Source organism: Phaseolus vulgaris, chromosome 9 (genome assembly GCF_000499845.2).
Source record: "Phaseolus vulgaris cultivar G19833 chromosome 9, P. vulgaris v2.0, whole genome shotgun sequence".
Classification (NCBI taxonomy): Eukaryota; Viridiplantae; Streptophyta; class Magnoliopsida; order Fabales; family Fabaceae; genus Phaseolus; species Phaseolus vulgaris.
This window is the reverse complement of record NC_023751.2, coordinates 7,508,367-7,525,092: the sequence shown is the minus strand read 5'-3', so window position 1 is coordinate 7,525,092 and position 16,726 is coordinate 7,508,367. Positions and strand designations below refer to the sequence as shown.

At 32.0% G+C, this 16,726-nt stretch overlaps 2 protein-coding genes across 2 annotated transcripts; one reads left to right on the top strand and one right to left on the bottom strand.

Annotated features, from left to right (window-relative positions):
* Window positions 1-5,559: 5,559 nt before the first annotated feature.
* On the top strand, window positions 5,560-6,767 carry LOC137821904 (blue copper protein-like). Its single transcript, XM_068626699.1, has 2 exons — window positions 5,560-6,035; window positions 6,127-6,767. Exons 1-2 carry the CDS (start codon window positions 5,870-5,872, stop codon window positions 6,513-6,515), a joined length of 555 nt encoding a protein of 184 aa, XP_068482800.1. The 5' UTR covers window positions 5,560-5,869; the 3' UTR covers window positions 6,516-6,767.
* A 6,338-nt stretch (window positions 6,768-13,105) lies between these two features.
* LOC137822181 (classical arabinogalactan protein 6-like) lies at window positions 13,106-13,699 on the bottom strand. The gene has a single exon (XM_068627083.1). The coding sequence runs from the start codon at window positions 13,697-13,699 to the stop codon at window positions 13,106-13,108; it is 594 nt and encodes a 197-aa protein (XP_068483184.1).
* Between the last annotated feature and the right edge of the window lie 3,027 nt (window positions 13,700-16,726).

The following is a 16,726-nucleotide window of genomic DNA, read 5'->3' as shown; positions in this document are numbered from 1 at the left end:
GCAATTGGGTGCAAATGGGTATTTGCAAAGAAAGAAGGATTTCCTAATAAAGAAGATGTTCGCTACAAGGCAAGGTTGGTTGCTAAAGACTTTGCTCAGAGGGAGGGAATTGATTATAATGAGGTATTTTCTCCAGTTGTTAAACATTCCTCCATTCGAATTTTGTTGGCCTTGGTAGCACAGTTGAATTTGGAGTTTGCTCAACTTGATGTAAAGACCGCGTTCCTACACGGTGATTTGAATGAGAAAATCTATATGACTCAACCAGAAGGATACAAGGTTGATGGTAAAGAAGATTGAGTTTGTAAACTTAGCAAATCGTTGTACGGACTGAAATAATCTCCGAGACAGTGGTACAAACGATTTGATAAGTTCATGAAGGATCAGAAGTACAAGAGAAGCAAATATGATTAATGTGTGTATTTGCGCAGACTTGAAGATGGTTCCTACATTTACTTACTCTTATATGTTGATGATATGCTGATTGCAGCAAAGAGCCAAGTTGAGATTGATAGGATAAAGGCTCAGTTGAGTAAAGAGTTCGAGATGAAGGATTTGGGGGAAGCCAAGAAGATTCTCGGCATGGAGATAAACAGGGAGAGGGAGAGGGGAAAACTTTGGTTGTCACAGAAGCAGTATTTGCAGAAGGTACTACAACGTTTTGGTATACACGAAGATACAAAACCTGTGAGTACCCCACTTGCTCCTCATTTGAAATTGAGTAGCCGTTTATCTCCGACGACTGATGAAGAACGAGAATACATGGCGAAAGTCCCATATGCAAATGCAGTTGGAAGCTTGATGTATGCAATGGTGTGTACGAGACCAGATATTTCACAGGCTATGAGTGTTGTTAGCAGGTACATGCATGATCCGGGTAAGGGTCATTGGCAAGCTGTGAGATGGATTCTACGGTACCTCCAAAATACCTTAGATGTTGGATTGACATTTGAGCAAGATGAATCACTTGGTCAATGCATAGTTGGATATTGTGATTCTGATTATGCAGGTGAGTTGGATAAGCGACGGTCTACAACTGGCTATTTGTTCACTTTAGCAAAAGTGCTAGTTAGTTGGAAGTTTACCTTGCAGTCTACGGTGGCTTTGTCTACAACAGAGGCAGAGTATATGGCGATTACAGAGGCTGTGAAGGAAACAATTTGGCTTCATGGGTTGCTTAAAGACTTGGGAGTTGGTCAAAAACAACTTGAGTTATATTCTGACAGTCAGAGTGCTATTCATTTAGCAAAGAATCAAGTCTTTCATGCACGGACGAAGCACATTGATGTTCGTTATCACTTTGTGCGTGAGATTCTCGAAGAAGAGGAGATTGTTCTCCAAAAGATTCACACTACGGAGAATCCTGCAGATATGCTCACCAAGGTGGTTACAAGGACCAAGTTTGAACACTGTTTAGACTTGGTTAATATCTTGCACATTTGAAGTTGGCGCCCGGAGGCGCAAATTTGAAGCACTGTAAAGTTTGTTTTTGTTATGTTTTGAGAAGATTTGTTTTAGGTGGGACTTGAAATTAAGCCAAGGTGGAGATTTGTTGATTTTGGCTTAATCCCAAGTCCCACATCGGTGGGTTCATTGTTTGGGAAGGAGGTTTGAGGGTTATAAATTAAACGCTCTTCCTTCACTGTTATATATCCCAATTTGTAATATCTTCTCTCATAATAATAAAAGGGAGTTGTTTTTGTTGTGCTCGGAGATTAGGCTAAACAAGCCGAATTCCGTTAACAATTTTCGGGTGTGTTTTTTCCTCTTTATCTCTTTTATTATTCCGCTTTATTTTATTCAATATTATTTGTCGGGTAGCTCTGTTAGGGTTTTGTTTTAGTGAGAAAATTACCCGTTTTTCTCAACAGAGTATAGTGTAAAATATGAGTTGAAATTAGTCTATGTGAGTTGTTGCTGGTTATTGTTTCCCTTGTCTTAGTTCTAGTCGTCTCTTGTTTGTTGTCCTTTATCAGGTCATTTTTTTCCCCTTATATAGGATAGTGTTCTCGCCCTTGTATTGTTTTGAGTTATATTCTCAAATTAATTTCAATCCCACGTATACCAAAACTAATTTTATTCTTATTTTTTACTACTATTATATTGTTATCCAATTATTATTAAAGCTATTAGATTTAATATTAAAGATTTGTTGCAGGAAGGAGTTGAACCAAAATCCACTCAGTACAAGAGCTTGTACTGATTACACCAAAATTAGCCTCATTGGCTTACATCTAAGGCTAGTCTGAGGCTAGGGGGCTGTGAGGTCATGGGTCGGGCCTAATGATAGGGTGAAAGCGAATCTGATGTTGATTTCTGAATTTAATGGTTATGAACTTATTAGCCTCATTGGATTACGCCTGAGGGTAGGAGATTGTGAGGTTATGGACCGAGCCCGATCATGTGGTGAAATGGTTTTAGTGTCAATCTCTGGAGTTAATGAAAAAGATCCCATTTATTGGATTTTGGGAGGACGTTAATTATGGAGCATGTGTTGAGTCCACTTAAACTCCGAGATGGTCATTAGATTGTATCCTTACAAGCTTCATGAATTGGTTCCAAGGGAATGAGGGGTCTCCACTTGCAAAAGATATTCCGACGCTCAAGTTAGTAAGAGAATAAAATATAGTGAATATAGTGTAAAATATGAGTTAGAATTACTTCCTGTGGGTTGTTGTTCCTCTTATCTCAATTATAGTCGTCTCTTGTTTGTTGTCCTTTATCAAGTCATCTTCTTTCTCTTATATAGGGTAGTGATCTCCCTCCTTCTCTTTGTATCCAGTCTTGTTTTGAGCTATATTTCCAAAGTAATTACAATATCGCATATACAATTAATCTCCATAATTAACATCCTTCCTTTTCTATCTAATTAAGTTCTTATTTTAATAATCTTTTCTTCATAAATAATTGATTTAGTTTAAGAACGAAGTGAGATGGATGAAAATTCGATGATCATCCCTTAAGACAATATGACGAGAGGCCGAGAATTTGTATTATGTCAACATTTCTCGGTTTGAAGATCCTAAGATGTCGTATAGTACAGGGACATAATTACGTTTCATTTTTCTTTTAAATCTTGCCTAGCTTGGTTACCATCAATACTATAATCTTCCTACCAAGTAATATCTTTACCAGTTGCATGGTCAAATCCATTGTGAATTTTTTATAAGAAAACACTTCAACATCTCAAATCCCTGAACTAAATTCTAGAATTCAAAATACATTACATTTTCAATTGTAAAATTTGAAATATACTATAATATAATCGGTAAAATTTAAAATATAGTATATTACGAAATATATAATTTAAAATATAAATCAAAATTTGTATTCTGAAATATAAAATCTATAATATAAATTTATACTTTAAAATATATAATTTAAAATTTTTTGTACTTCAAAATTCTAGAAAAATCTGAATCTAAGATATAAATTTTTTAGTCAGAATACAAACAATTACTCGATAATTTTAATATTTTAAAAATATTGGGGTCTCGGAATAAACTAGAAAAATAAGAATTTCGCCCTAACCCGTAGAACCTTTGCACCTTTATTCTACGTAATGGCGTCGTCACCAAGAGGTCAGGTAAGGGCCACCCTAACAAAGGACCCCATACGACCAGGCTTCAGACTTGCTTTTAGATTTAAAAACTAATAAGTGATAATAATTTTCAATAATTACAAAAAAAAACCCTAACAATGATGTAGTAATTTGAAGATTAAATTAAGCTGTTATGATGATTCCAGAAACTAATTTAACGTGCTATAAACTTTATTCAGTCATAGTGTTTGGTAAGCTGTTGGGATCAAGATTTCACATCTCACATTCTTTCCCAAACCCCACCAACAAATTCTTCTTTCCGTTGCCACCTTCACCCTATCTTTTAAATTTCATGTACGGTTACGTGCTAAGAAAGAAACCATTTTATATATCTTAGAATGTTTTCAAATATGCTACTATGGGACACAATCTAACTATTCCTTCTATGACTTCTTCATCAAAACTAAGGTATTTGATATATATGCATGATTCTGGCTTCTTCGTTTATTTCCTTTAATTTTTTCTCCAAGTTCCTTGCATCAACATACTTGTAAGTTTAATGTAAAAGGAAAGTGGATGTACAACTATCATGACTCAAAAATAAAATAATTTTTAAAAACAAAAGTATTGAGACATATAATTTCATTATTGCTATGTTCGTTTCTAGATGGAGAATGACGAAGAAAATTAAAGTGCAGGGAAAGTTGGAAAAACAAAAAAATAGATGTATAAAAACACGAAAAACAAGACAATTTTTTTCTTTGAAACTTTCTCTTCCTTTGTGAAGAGATTTGCAGGGAAAGTTGGATTTATATTAATTTTGTTTTAAAAAATTAATAAACTACATACTGATTATATATATATATATTATATATATATGTAAATTATATTTTAATATATATATATTACATTTATAATTTTTATATTAATTATTAAAATTAATTTGTATATTATAATAAAATAAATAATAAATAAAAGATTAATTTTAATTATTAATACGTATTTTTTAATTTATTTTAATTTTAATATATATTTCTAAATTCTTTTATATTAAATTATTTTATAATTTTTTAAAAATTTATTATTTATCAAATTTGTAAACTTATATTTTATACATTTAAAAATCTTTCACAATATCACATCAATTACAAACTTCAATAAACTTTTCTCACAAATTTACTCTAACATATTCCAATCCAAACAACTTCACTTTTCTCTCAAATCATTTCAAATCCACTTCCTCAAATCCCCTCCCCAATCCAAACACACCCTATAACTATAGAATATAAAAGTTGTCCAACCATTTCAATTTCAATGTAGAGATACCATTTTGAAGTTTTGTTTCTTAAATACTGTTCATTTATAATTTTTAAAAATCTGTTCATTTTAATAAATTAAAAAAAATAGTTAACCAATTTAGTGAAAAAGCGTTTGGTTTTCTTTAATTTTGTAAGAATTTAGATTTGAAACACGTCATCCTATTATTAATTATACTTAAATCCCGTGAAAAGTCTAAGCTTTACACTCTTGTCTAATAACATGTATTGTCTTCATTCCTTTCCTTTAAGAGTGGCTATAAGGAGCAACGCAATGATATCTTCCATACAAATGTTGATGTGTAAGACTTTATAATTATTAATGGTCCTTTTTAGCATGCCAATGTATCATTATTATTATGTGTTGGCAATTTATTGACTCATGGCATGGCTAAAAGTTTCACAGATTAAAAAAATAATTTATCAAATAAAGATTAGTTAAGACCTAATAATTTATTAACATAACGCGTTAGTAGTTCCGTGTTGTGTAGGTTCTAAGCAAGTATTCGTTTTCTGTAATTATGCAGAGTAGTAAGGAACCTCATCAGATATATTGACAGGAGTTCCTTCAAAGCACAAACACGTAACTTCCCAACCGTGTTGGTCGGAACATGTTGCTACAAAATTGGAACTAGAAATTTCCTTAAAAAAACAGATAACAGTTTAAGAGAGTTTAAAACTGGGGAAGCAGAGGAGATACATAGATGCATGCTTTTTCTTTTTTCTTCATCACAACCGATCCTACTAAAGGTTTAGTCAAAGGGCATTATGATTGCAGCATAATAATTCCACTCAACAACTATTTGGTATCTCATAATAATGAGAGTTGGAAAGAACCCATAACACCATCTTTTGTGGCTGTTAGGTATGAAGTGCAACTAAAGTCATTTCCTCATGCAGAATCTGACAGCTGGCCCTAACTCTAACTACTCCCATCACCTTCCCTCAACAATATAAACCAAACCCATTTTCCAATTGCATCTTCAGAGCCTCCCCATTGTCTCACCAAATCATGGCATCCTCCACTGCTCTGGTTTTGGGCTCACTCATAGCAGTCACCATGGTCCTTCCAACCCTGGCAACCCTCCACACCGTGGGAGATTCTTCAGGTTGGGCAATTGGTGCTGATTATAGTTCATGGACTAGTGGCAAGACCTTCGCAGTGGGTGATACTCTCGGTAAGAACTAGCAAACAATTCACTTTTTGTTACATAATTATATATCAAAAAAACAATATTTAACTTGATGTGAGATTCATTTGTGTGACAGTGTTCAACTATGGAGCTGGGCACACAGTGGATGAAGTTAAAGAGAGTGACTACAAATCATGCACCGCAGGGAATTCAATTAGTTCAGACAGTAGTGGTGCAAGCACAATTGCCCTCAAGACTGCAGGCACTCATTACTTCATATGTTCTGTTCCTGGACATTGTTCTGGTGGCATGAAACTCGCCGTCACTGTCAAAGCAGGAAAAGACACTACTCCTTCAACTGGGACGGCTTCACCTTCTGATGGCACAGCCACCACAGCCACACCGACAAGCACCACCACAACCACTGCTGCTAAATCAAACTCGGCTTCAACAAGTAGTGTGTCATCAATTGTTGCCATGTTGATTGTTTCATGGATCTCTTTCTGTGTCTTGCGCCTGGTGTAAGAAATTTGGTCGCTGAGCCAGGACAGAGGCAGTGCTTTCAGCGTTTCTTCCATCTTATTTTATTACTATAATTATTGTCACTCTGTTTTCTGGTTTTACTTATTCAGATTTATCTCTGAGCACTAATTCAGGTCTTTTGTAGTGTTAGCTATCTAGGAAATTTCCCATGTTGGTTTTTCATTATTATTTTTGTTATTTATTATAGGGTACTGTTTCAGTAGGATGCTTTATATATGCTGCTTTTTTAATGCATATGGGTGAAGAGAAACATCTCTTATTTTAAAAACAGAGTAAATCATCAGCCTAATTGATTCGATTAAAGAATAAAGAAAATATATTTAGGACTAGATTAGGAAAGAATGTGTCAACTTTGAAAGAGTTGTTTAAAAAAAAACGAATTTAAAATTGAAAGTAATATTCAACGAAAAAGTAAAATAGATTAAATTATTTGATTATTATGAGTTATAACTGGAACAAATTTTTGTAGTTTAAAAAAAATATATAATAAAATATACAGTTTTTACTTAGCTCTTTGAGATTCAACTGAAAATTCAAAATAGGGCGTTACTAATTATAAAAGTTATGTTAAAAACTTTTGAACTATAGAGAATTATTTAAAAATTGTTTCAATATAGAGCAAATTTAACCACAAAAACACTTAAAGTTGGAATTAAAAAAAATGTGATGTACTCCAAATTCCCACAAATTTTGATTAGCTACAGAAAGTTGGAATGGCCCAACTAAGGCAAACACTTTTCTTCACTTCAATGATTATTTATTTTTTAACCTCCTTCAACAATTATAGCTTAAGGCTTAGATAAGGTAAAATCTAAAATAAACTAAAGATGAACTTAATGGAACAAATGGATCATGATAAATTTTGCTTCATATCAATTTTCTTCACCTCAAATTTAGAATGTATTTAATAGAACAAAGTTTTAAAATATATGTTAAGGCAAAGATTGAACTTCTCAAGTTTTAATTAGTGTTTCAAAACTGTAACAGTTTGTTTGTAAGATCACAATATTATATAATTTAATACGTAAATGTTTTGTTTGATAAACAATATAATATATTATGCAAAAAAAAATTCAAAGTGTGATAAGATGTATACAAAAACGGATGAAACGCGTACCAAACATAAGATGATACACATAAATTAAGCAAATCTTGTACCTAAAATAAATATTTATGTGATTACTGTATGTTTGTAGGGAATTTTTCTCTACCAAAGAGATTCATTCAAAATCATATATGAAAGATCTTTCGAGACGTGAGTTAAAATTGTTTCCTTCATCAATTTCTTGACACGAAGAGATTTTTAAGTCTTACCCAATTATTGACTTACATGAAATGCATGTCAATCATGAATTTGTGCAAAATGTTATACTATCGAGGAAAATAAACGTTTTCAGTTGTCAATGACACTATGAAGAGAAAGGAATAAAGATCGATATTGTGTTATATGTAATAATCATGTTAAAGATTGCCAGACACATAATGGACATGCATAGAAGCTAAATATGCTTAACAATTATAAGTGATTGTTTGACGATTACCTTCTTCAAGAGTTTATAAAAAGGATTTCATCTAGAGGTTAATTGCACTATACAAAAATGTTGATAAGATGATAAAGCATACGTCATAGCTTCATAAAAGTGTCATCAAGCTTAATGAAGATTAAAGTACTAGAATTCAGATAAATTTTATGAAAAATACTTAGAGTGCTTATCCCACTACCTAGAACAGTGAATCCAACCATTATATACGTTCAAAGACACTACCCTTCCTAAAGAGCAAGATTATTTGAACTAAGAGAGAAAGCCTAAACATTGTATTCATCGATAGACACAATTCTCCATAGTCATCAGACCTAATGATCAATAGAAAATTGAATTAACAAACCTCCAGTTCTTAGTCAAGAGTGATTGTTTGGCAAAAAATACTCAGGTTCAACCAGGAATGATTTTAGTAAAGAATATTCCTTGACGAGGTCAGCTAGGAGTGCTTGCAATCTGAAAGAATACCCGGTTAGCCAGGAATGGTTAGATGTAAATAATATTCAAGGTTTTTTGGGAGTGTCTTGAGTAAAAAATACTCGGTGTCGGTCAGGAGTGACTTGAGGAAAGAATACTCAACGGGTTAGTCAGGAATGACTATGAGCCTAAAGAATGCCCAGTTAAGTCAAGAGTGACTTATGTCAAGAATACTCAAGGAGTTAGCCAGGAGTGGGCTCAAAGAATACTCACCAGGAGTGACTTGTGTCAATAATACTCAATGAGTTAGCCAAAAGTGGCTATGAGTCCAAAGAGTACTCGATGGGTAGTTCACATCATTAGTCTAGGTAGTTAAACTTGACTAGTTAGTCAAGAATTGGATGTATTGATGAACCAATATAAATTATTGTGTGTATTGTTTTCTCTCTTCCTTACCTTATTTATATTGCATATTATCATTATTTTTTACTAGCCTAAGAAGGAAACCTAATTTGTGGATGCATGATAAAAGTGTTTTTACGAAGTGTTTATCAAAACCGATTATTTATCTTCTATCTGTTTGGTAGGTCAAACGTTAAAACTACGATCTAATAACTTGTTAAAATAAACATGAATAAATGTTATTCAAGTGATTCAGTTGAGTTACAAATATGTATATGACACGATCACCTGAACAATAAGAAATAAGGATAATACAATTAGTTAAATGTGTGTGTCTGATCATTTTTATTATAAAGTCTCGTCAAGAGGACCATCTTATGATTTATCATATGAAACTTGCTTGAGAAGCACTTGTTAAAAGACATTTTTTTTAAGTTTTCATTTCTTTAATGAATCATCCTAGGTCAAATCAACATTTGGAGTATCCTATCACATACAAAAATTATAGTATAACTTGCTATTAAAATATGAGAAAATAACATAGATAAATAGTTTACTTAGCCGATTTCTCTTATGCCCAATGGTGCATGAAGACTAAGAATGCTTGAAATCCATCAGAAAGAAAACATAAGGTTGGGAAGGGGATGAAGTAAATAGGTTCTCAAACAGGTTTGCTAGTACGCTACATAAGGAAGAAATCCATATTTCATCTTAGATTGGAGGCTTAGGTTATGGTAGGAATATCAAGATAGTTTTTTTCACCTACTATTGCATGTGTTCTGTATGGGTTGGTGTATATGTTTGTTTCGGTATAGTGGGGCTGGTGATACTAACATTACATTCATGTCAATATGGAGTCTTATGCAGGGCTTAAGAAGGCTTAGGGAAAAGCTGATATCTATGGTGAATAAAGACATTTTAACATGTTATGGAGTGCTCCTTCTTGTATTCTAATAAGTCTTTGTTATACCTTGTGTGTTATTGAGTAGATTAAATACAAATATCTAATTTTGAGACATGTTGCCGGAAACTTTGTATATTTTATGTAACGTGTGATAAGGTTTGTGGTTGACAAAGATTATTCATGGCATTAGATTGTTGGAAAGTGCATTTCTTTACATTTTGGAATTGTATTATAATCGTCTATGTTATATGATTGATTTATCCCTTTTGTATAGGGTATAGATTGATCTTGCTCTATTTTACCTTTTAAATAACTATTATTTCAAATTCAATTAGTTACCCATAATAAAAAAAATCACTTATTTAATAAAATAACTACTTAGAATAAAATTATAAAAATTATTTATTTTTTTTGAAATGCAATAATATTTTTTAATTTAATAATTATTATAATTAATTTTATTATTTTTTATTATCATAAAAAATGGACACATGCATAAATAGGTATGTTTCCACTAGTTATTAATAAAAAAAATTTAAAATTTGAAAAGTTATAACGCTTTTATTTTATCGATTTTTTTTAAAAAATTTATGTTTCCTTTTATCATAAAATATCCCAACAATAGTATTTTTATTGTATTATATTTAAGACATCTCCTTTCATTATATTTCGATTATTTCTTTCTTTATGACTAATCTAGACATGGTCGAAATCTTTATGCACTTAAAATGGAGAAAAAGAAGAGATGTCGTGTAAAATCCTTCTCCTTTTAGAAAGTCTTAAATGTTGCTTAATCAAGTAAGAATAGTATTTAGGTAGGTCAAATATGAGGAATGTTATACCAACACCATTTTATCTATTTTCTTCTAACAGTTTTTTTGTAGATCATATCAAATAAAATAAAAAATTCGTTAAATAAAAGGTATAAACCCACGTCACTTCGTAGTTAGACTAATTTCAACCATCAATGTTGTATTATACCGTCGTTCTTCCTTTTCAAATTATCTATCATTTTGAAACATTGATTTCAACTTTTACTTCAAAAAAATAAAGATTTTTTTTAATACCTCGTTTTTAAGTATCTTACTTAAAATATATTTACAATTACACGATTTACATTCTCTAATGTGTTAGTTGTTGGTACGAAATAATGCGAGGTAATTTATATTTAGTATTGTTGCTACTTCTGAAATTTAAGCCCATCACCATCTGTATGAATTTTAAGTCCAATTTGGTCTTTCTTCATGTTCATTGTAGCCTTCCCACCACTAAACAACACGCTTAAGGTCAGGTTATTTATAACCATATAATAATGATAAGCCTTATATAAACTCCATAATTATTATTAGAAAAATCAATTATGTATACATACAGACATATATTATTATATACTTTTTCTTCTCTAAACTCCAGGAAAAAAATAACGATAAGTTTTGAAGTACAGTTAAATCTTAAAGAAAAATAAAAGCAAAAGATAAGAAAATTCCTTATGGATGTCTTATCCTTATTTAGTTTAGATGTGATACTTAATAAGTAAAAGATTCTGTTCATTACCGACAATTTTTTTATTTAAAAGATGATGACTATTCTTTAGGTTAAACTTAGTTCCAGACGAAACTTAATTAAAAATTTAGGAGAAATAAAAACTTGAAATAATTTTTTAGGAGTGGAAATTTTGAAATATAATTTTAGAAAGTCAATATATATTAAAAAAAATAGAGAGAAATTTTTTTGAGAAAGACATAACCCTTTGATCCTTAAAAAAATATCCACCTACGCTATTAGATACATTGCGAATAAATTTAAACAATTTTTTGGAATTTGTACAAATTTCACTGAGAAAATGGTGTTTCTCAAAATAAAATAAGGAAAAAGTGCTGGCAACTTCACAAGAATGAATTTTATATGTAATTAAATTGTATAAAAAGGTTGAAATAGATAGCACTCTAAAGAAGAAGGCTTCTATTTATCCTTCGATCATATATGATCTTCTCCTTTTGTTTCTTCCTCTGGTTTTATTTTGTATATATTATTGTTTTCTGTAATAACTTGTTTTTTTTCTTTAAGTATCATAATGATAGATTAACATCTTAATGACATCCACACTCACTTAAATCAAATATATTATTAACTTATTTTAAAGTTTTTATATTAATTTTTATTAAAAAATATTATATTTTATTATTAAAAGAGACTGTAAAGTCGAACAAAAAATACTAGTATCAAATAAAGTTTTTTTATCACATTTTTAAAATACACACATATGTATAAAACCAGATGTATAACCGGTTTTAAAAATAAATATAAATTTATTTTATTTGCAACTTTTTTATAAATTAATATAAATCCTAAAAATCAAATCTATTTTTTTAGATCCAAATTAAGTATTAATTTTGAAATATATAATCAATTATATATCCAGTTAAAGAACCGTGTTTTTAATTTGATTATAAAAATGACTTGTTATGCTTCAATAATTTTTAAAACTGTTTTTAATTATCGCATGAACAGAGACATTGCAAAAGATAAAAAACACCGACTCGCCCGTATTACATTATATATATTGACCAAGAAATTTAAAATAATAAAAAATTCCATTTGCTAATACATGCTATTGCTGCATTCATGCTCATTAAAACAAGTGCTGAACTGATAAAGGAAAAAATTTCTTTAATATTTAAAAAAGTAAAAACACATACACTTGTGAAACCATTATAATAATATAATAATATTTTAAATTAAGAAATAAATTAAATATAATTACAATATTATTTTATTGACCTTTTTGTCCAACTTTTCTATATTATTTCACTTTCACACCACCCAAAAACAAACCATCAGAAACGCTTCAATTAAAAACAAGAACGAAAAAGAAGAAGAACCCTCCCACTAAACGAACCACAATTTATAAAATAATTAATTAGCAGTTATAAGACAGTTATTATTCTGAAAAGCTAAATTGAAGAAACCAGAAGAAATATATAGAAGGACACCCAATTTCCAAGTGGGGTAAATCCATTATTAAAGGGAAGAAAAGATGGATAAATTGACAAGTAAGAGATATAAAAAAGCATGAAAAATTGATAATAAATAATATATGATGGTAGTATTAGTTTTAGAGTAAAGGAACCCTAATGAAGATCTCCCAAAACTCATTATCAACATCACGTTCCCCACTAATCACAATCAGAATAATAAAAACAAATGTCGGTGTTTTTCTAACTTCAACCCAACACAACCTCGTACCCAAATACTACTAATAACAACGATAAAAGTAAACCCTAACCAACCATACACAACTACCGGATCTACATCATCAACCCGGCCACGGCGGCGAATAAGACGACGAAGACAGGTCCGGCGGTGGAGACTCTGCGGTGGGGGGCGAGGCTGCTGGGAGCGAGAGCGGAGGGGCCGTCGGCGGGTCCATCGCTGACTGAGGCGGGACTGGAGGCTGAATCGGAGGCGTCGGGAGAGGGGGGAGAGTCGGTGGGAGATTCGGAGCTGGTGGGGGAGGAAGAAGAGGGAGTGGAGGACGAGGGAGAAGAGGCTGGAGATTTGGAGGAAGTGGGTGAGGTGGCGGGAGAGGCTTTGGTGGCGGTGGGAGGAGAGGCCTTGGAGGGCGTTGGAGAAGAGGCGTTGGAGGTCGTTGGAGCAGAGGCGGTTGGAGAAGAGGCGTTGGAGGCGGTGGGAGCAGAGGCGTTGGTGGCGGTGGGAGCAGAGGCGTTGGTGGCGGTGGGAGGAGAAGCGTTGGCGGGTGCAGAGGCGTTGGTAGCGGCGGGTGGAGAGGCATTGGGAGCTGAGGCTTTGGGAGTGGCGGCGGGGGCGGAACCGGATGGAGCTTGAGCGAGAGCGGAGGTAAGTAGTAAGGCGAAGAGGAAGAGGAAGGTTGTTTTTGCCATGGTTAGTGGTTTGATGGAAAAGAAAGAAAAGAAGATTAAGAATGCATGCATATTAGGAAAACCCAAGGGTGTGGTGTTTATATATGTTTGTTGGTAATGAATTTGTGTTTATTTGAGGTGAGGAGAGGAGAGCTTTTCGTTTCTTTTCTCCATAGGTCCTGCAGAGTCAACCGCGCTAAACCAACCATTCTTATTACATCTTTTCATCAACCTTTTTATACATTTCACGCTCCAATCTCACAATATTCTTACTACCACCACCTACATCAATCATTTTTCTCTTTCATTCACATCAAAAATAACTCCTAGATTCTAGCCTCTTTATAAATTTCATAAAACTTTATATTACTTTTCCTCCAACGATATTAAGCAAGTATCGTTTTTTTTGCATACACCAAATAATTTATCTATGTTTCTCAATAACACATTAACTACCTCAGCTTTGAGTATTAAACAATGATGATTAAGACTTAATGCCTTTTAAACTATCTATGTCATCATTACATGAGAAAGGAGTATTGAAACCTATCATGTAGACTATCTATGTCATCATTGATTAAGAAAGTATTAAAACTTAAATATGATTTTTCTTAATCACTTCATCATGTAATTGTTAATCATAGCTGCTAATACAACCCAACCTTGAAAGTATGAAATATCATTCAAATTCTCCATATAAAAGTTTTCGTAATAGGCATAAAAAAAAACAGTTTGTTTGAAGCAATATTAGTTATCATATCATATTGTTTTTTGTTCCCGAATCATGGTAGAGATAGTTGTTTTGCCAACAAAATCTTATCATAATTCAACTCAGAAAAAAAAAATCAATCTCCTCCTCAACAATCAAAGTAAAATCTAGTAAAAGTATTGTGGGGAAACAAAAACTTCTATTATTACTTTGAAATAATATCTTATTATATTAACTAAACAAAAAAGTTGTTTTTGATTTCCTGTTAGCATTAAGTCTTCCACTGTAGCAATAACTTTTTTCATCTCGGTTCTTTTGGTTTTTATGGCAGTTTAATATAGATCCAAACAACATAAAATATGTGAAATTTTTTTATGTCTATTTAAAAAACTTAATATAGCTATAGATAGTATAAAAAATCTAAATTTTTTAGATAATTTAAAAAATTCACATAATAATAAGTCAAAACTTTTTTTAAAGATTACACGTCAATTAAAAAATAAAAAACATTTTAAAATAAAAACATTTTAGAATATATAAAGTAAATGTAAAATTCACTTTATTAACTAATTTTATAAAGTTGAATTAGAACAAAATCAATTTTTTAATTATTTTTTATTTTTGTTTATTTAACCCTCATAAAATAATATAAACATGAAAAAATACTTTATAAAACTACATTTTATATTGGTTATATCACTTATTAACATATAATTGATTGTAACCACAATCAATATAAAAAGTTATATTTAAAAAATATATTTTGTAGACTTTGTTCATTTTCCACTTTGCGGTTAGGTCAAAAATCTTGTATATAGTGGTATACAATTCCTAAAGAGACTTACTATGCAAAACATTAAAATATGTATTATACACCAGTGTAAAATAGGAAAAAAAAAGCTATTTATTTAGTGCGGTTTGGCGCTCAAACGCATTCGTAAAAGAACCGGTGACATTTTTGAAATTATGTTGATTTACAAATGCGGCTATCAGGGAAAACTACATTTGTAAATGTTTTTTTACCCTAACATTTGAAACATGTCACAGTTTACACACTTTCTTTCTCTTCACTGCCTTTCCTTTTCACTGTTGTTGTTCCGTTCCAGGTCGTGTTTGCATTGTTCTGCTACGTTCCCTCTGTTCTTCTCATCTTCATTCACATTTGGTAAGTTCTTCGACCTCGTTTTGTGCTGCACCGAATGTATTAATTTTTTTCGTTTTTCTTCGCTTTGGTTTCTTACATAGTACTGTTACATTGACTTCGTGTGGGTTCTTGTTGGTTTTTTCTCTCCTTCGTAGCTTCATTGAGCGCCACCGCTTCTGCCGCCGCCACCGCTTCCGCTCCTTCTTTACTCTTCACCAACGAAGGCTTCCCACACAAGGTTGGTGGTTTTTTATTTATTTTTTGATTTTTTTTAATGTTATGAATTTGTTTTTTTTATGTATTATAATTTGTATTTTTTAATTTATATTATTCAGTATTTATTATAATTTGCACTTCTGTTATATGTTATGTTAGTTGTTAGTTTTGAATAGAATTATCATTGTTGTATTGAGTCCGAGGGTGTTCGACCCTCGACAATAATACGTGCTGGTATTGAGTTCGGGGTGTTCGACCCTCGGCAAAAATGTTAGATAGAACCTTGATTCTGAATGACTATTGCAGAATATAATGGATCGAAATTGGATAAATTTTGTTAGTATAAGTGATGAGTACGAAAGAGGAGTAGAATAATTTATACAATTTGCACAACATAACGCAATTAATAGTGGTCATGATGGAGCAAAGATCAGGTGTCCGTGCGTTAACTGTTTGAATGGAAGGATATTGGATATTAATTTAATGAGGGAGCATCTGTTATGTGATGGGTTTCTTCGATCGTATACAACTTGGACATGGCATGGTGAATTATTAAATTTACCACGTGCTTCCGTAACTGAAGAATATGTGGGGTCCACCATGGATGAAGCAATACACGATGATGTAGAAGATGATCGATTGGAGGACATGATTTGTGATGCAGGAGCTGAGTCTTTTGCAAAAGTGCATGGATATGGAAGTATGTCAAGCGATGCAGAGACTCTATTGTATCCTGGATCAACTAACTTCACACGGTTGTCGGCGGTGTTAAGATTGATGAATTTGAAGGCAATAAATGGATGGACCGATAAAAGCTTCACAGAATTGCTTCAGTTGTTGAAGGATATGCTTCCAGAGGGAAATACTCTACCTAATTGTAATTATGAGGCCAAAAAGATTCTTTGTCCAATTGGTATGGAGTATAAAAAGATACATGCATGTCCTAATGATTGTATATTATACCGCAAAGAATTTGAAT

Excerpts from the sequence above, each read along its gene's own strand:
- LOC137821904 (XM_068626699.1), top strand. The coding sequence starts at position 5,870 with ATGGCATCCTCCACTGCTCTGGTTTTGGGCTCACTCATAGCAGTCACC. Across the intron at positions 6,036-6,126 it reads CGCAGTGGGTGATACTCTCG|TGTTCAACTATGGAGCTGGG; the intron begins GTAAGAACTAGC and ends TTTGTGTGACAG.
- LOC137822181 (XM_068627083.1), bottom strand. The coding sequence starts at position 13,699 with ATGGCAAAAACAACCTTCCTCTTCCTCTTCGCCTTACTACTTACCTCC.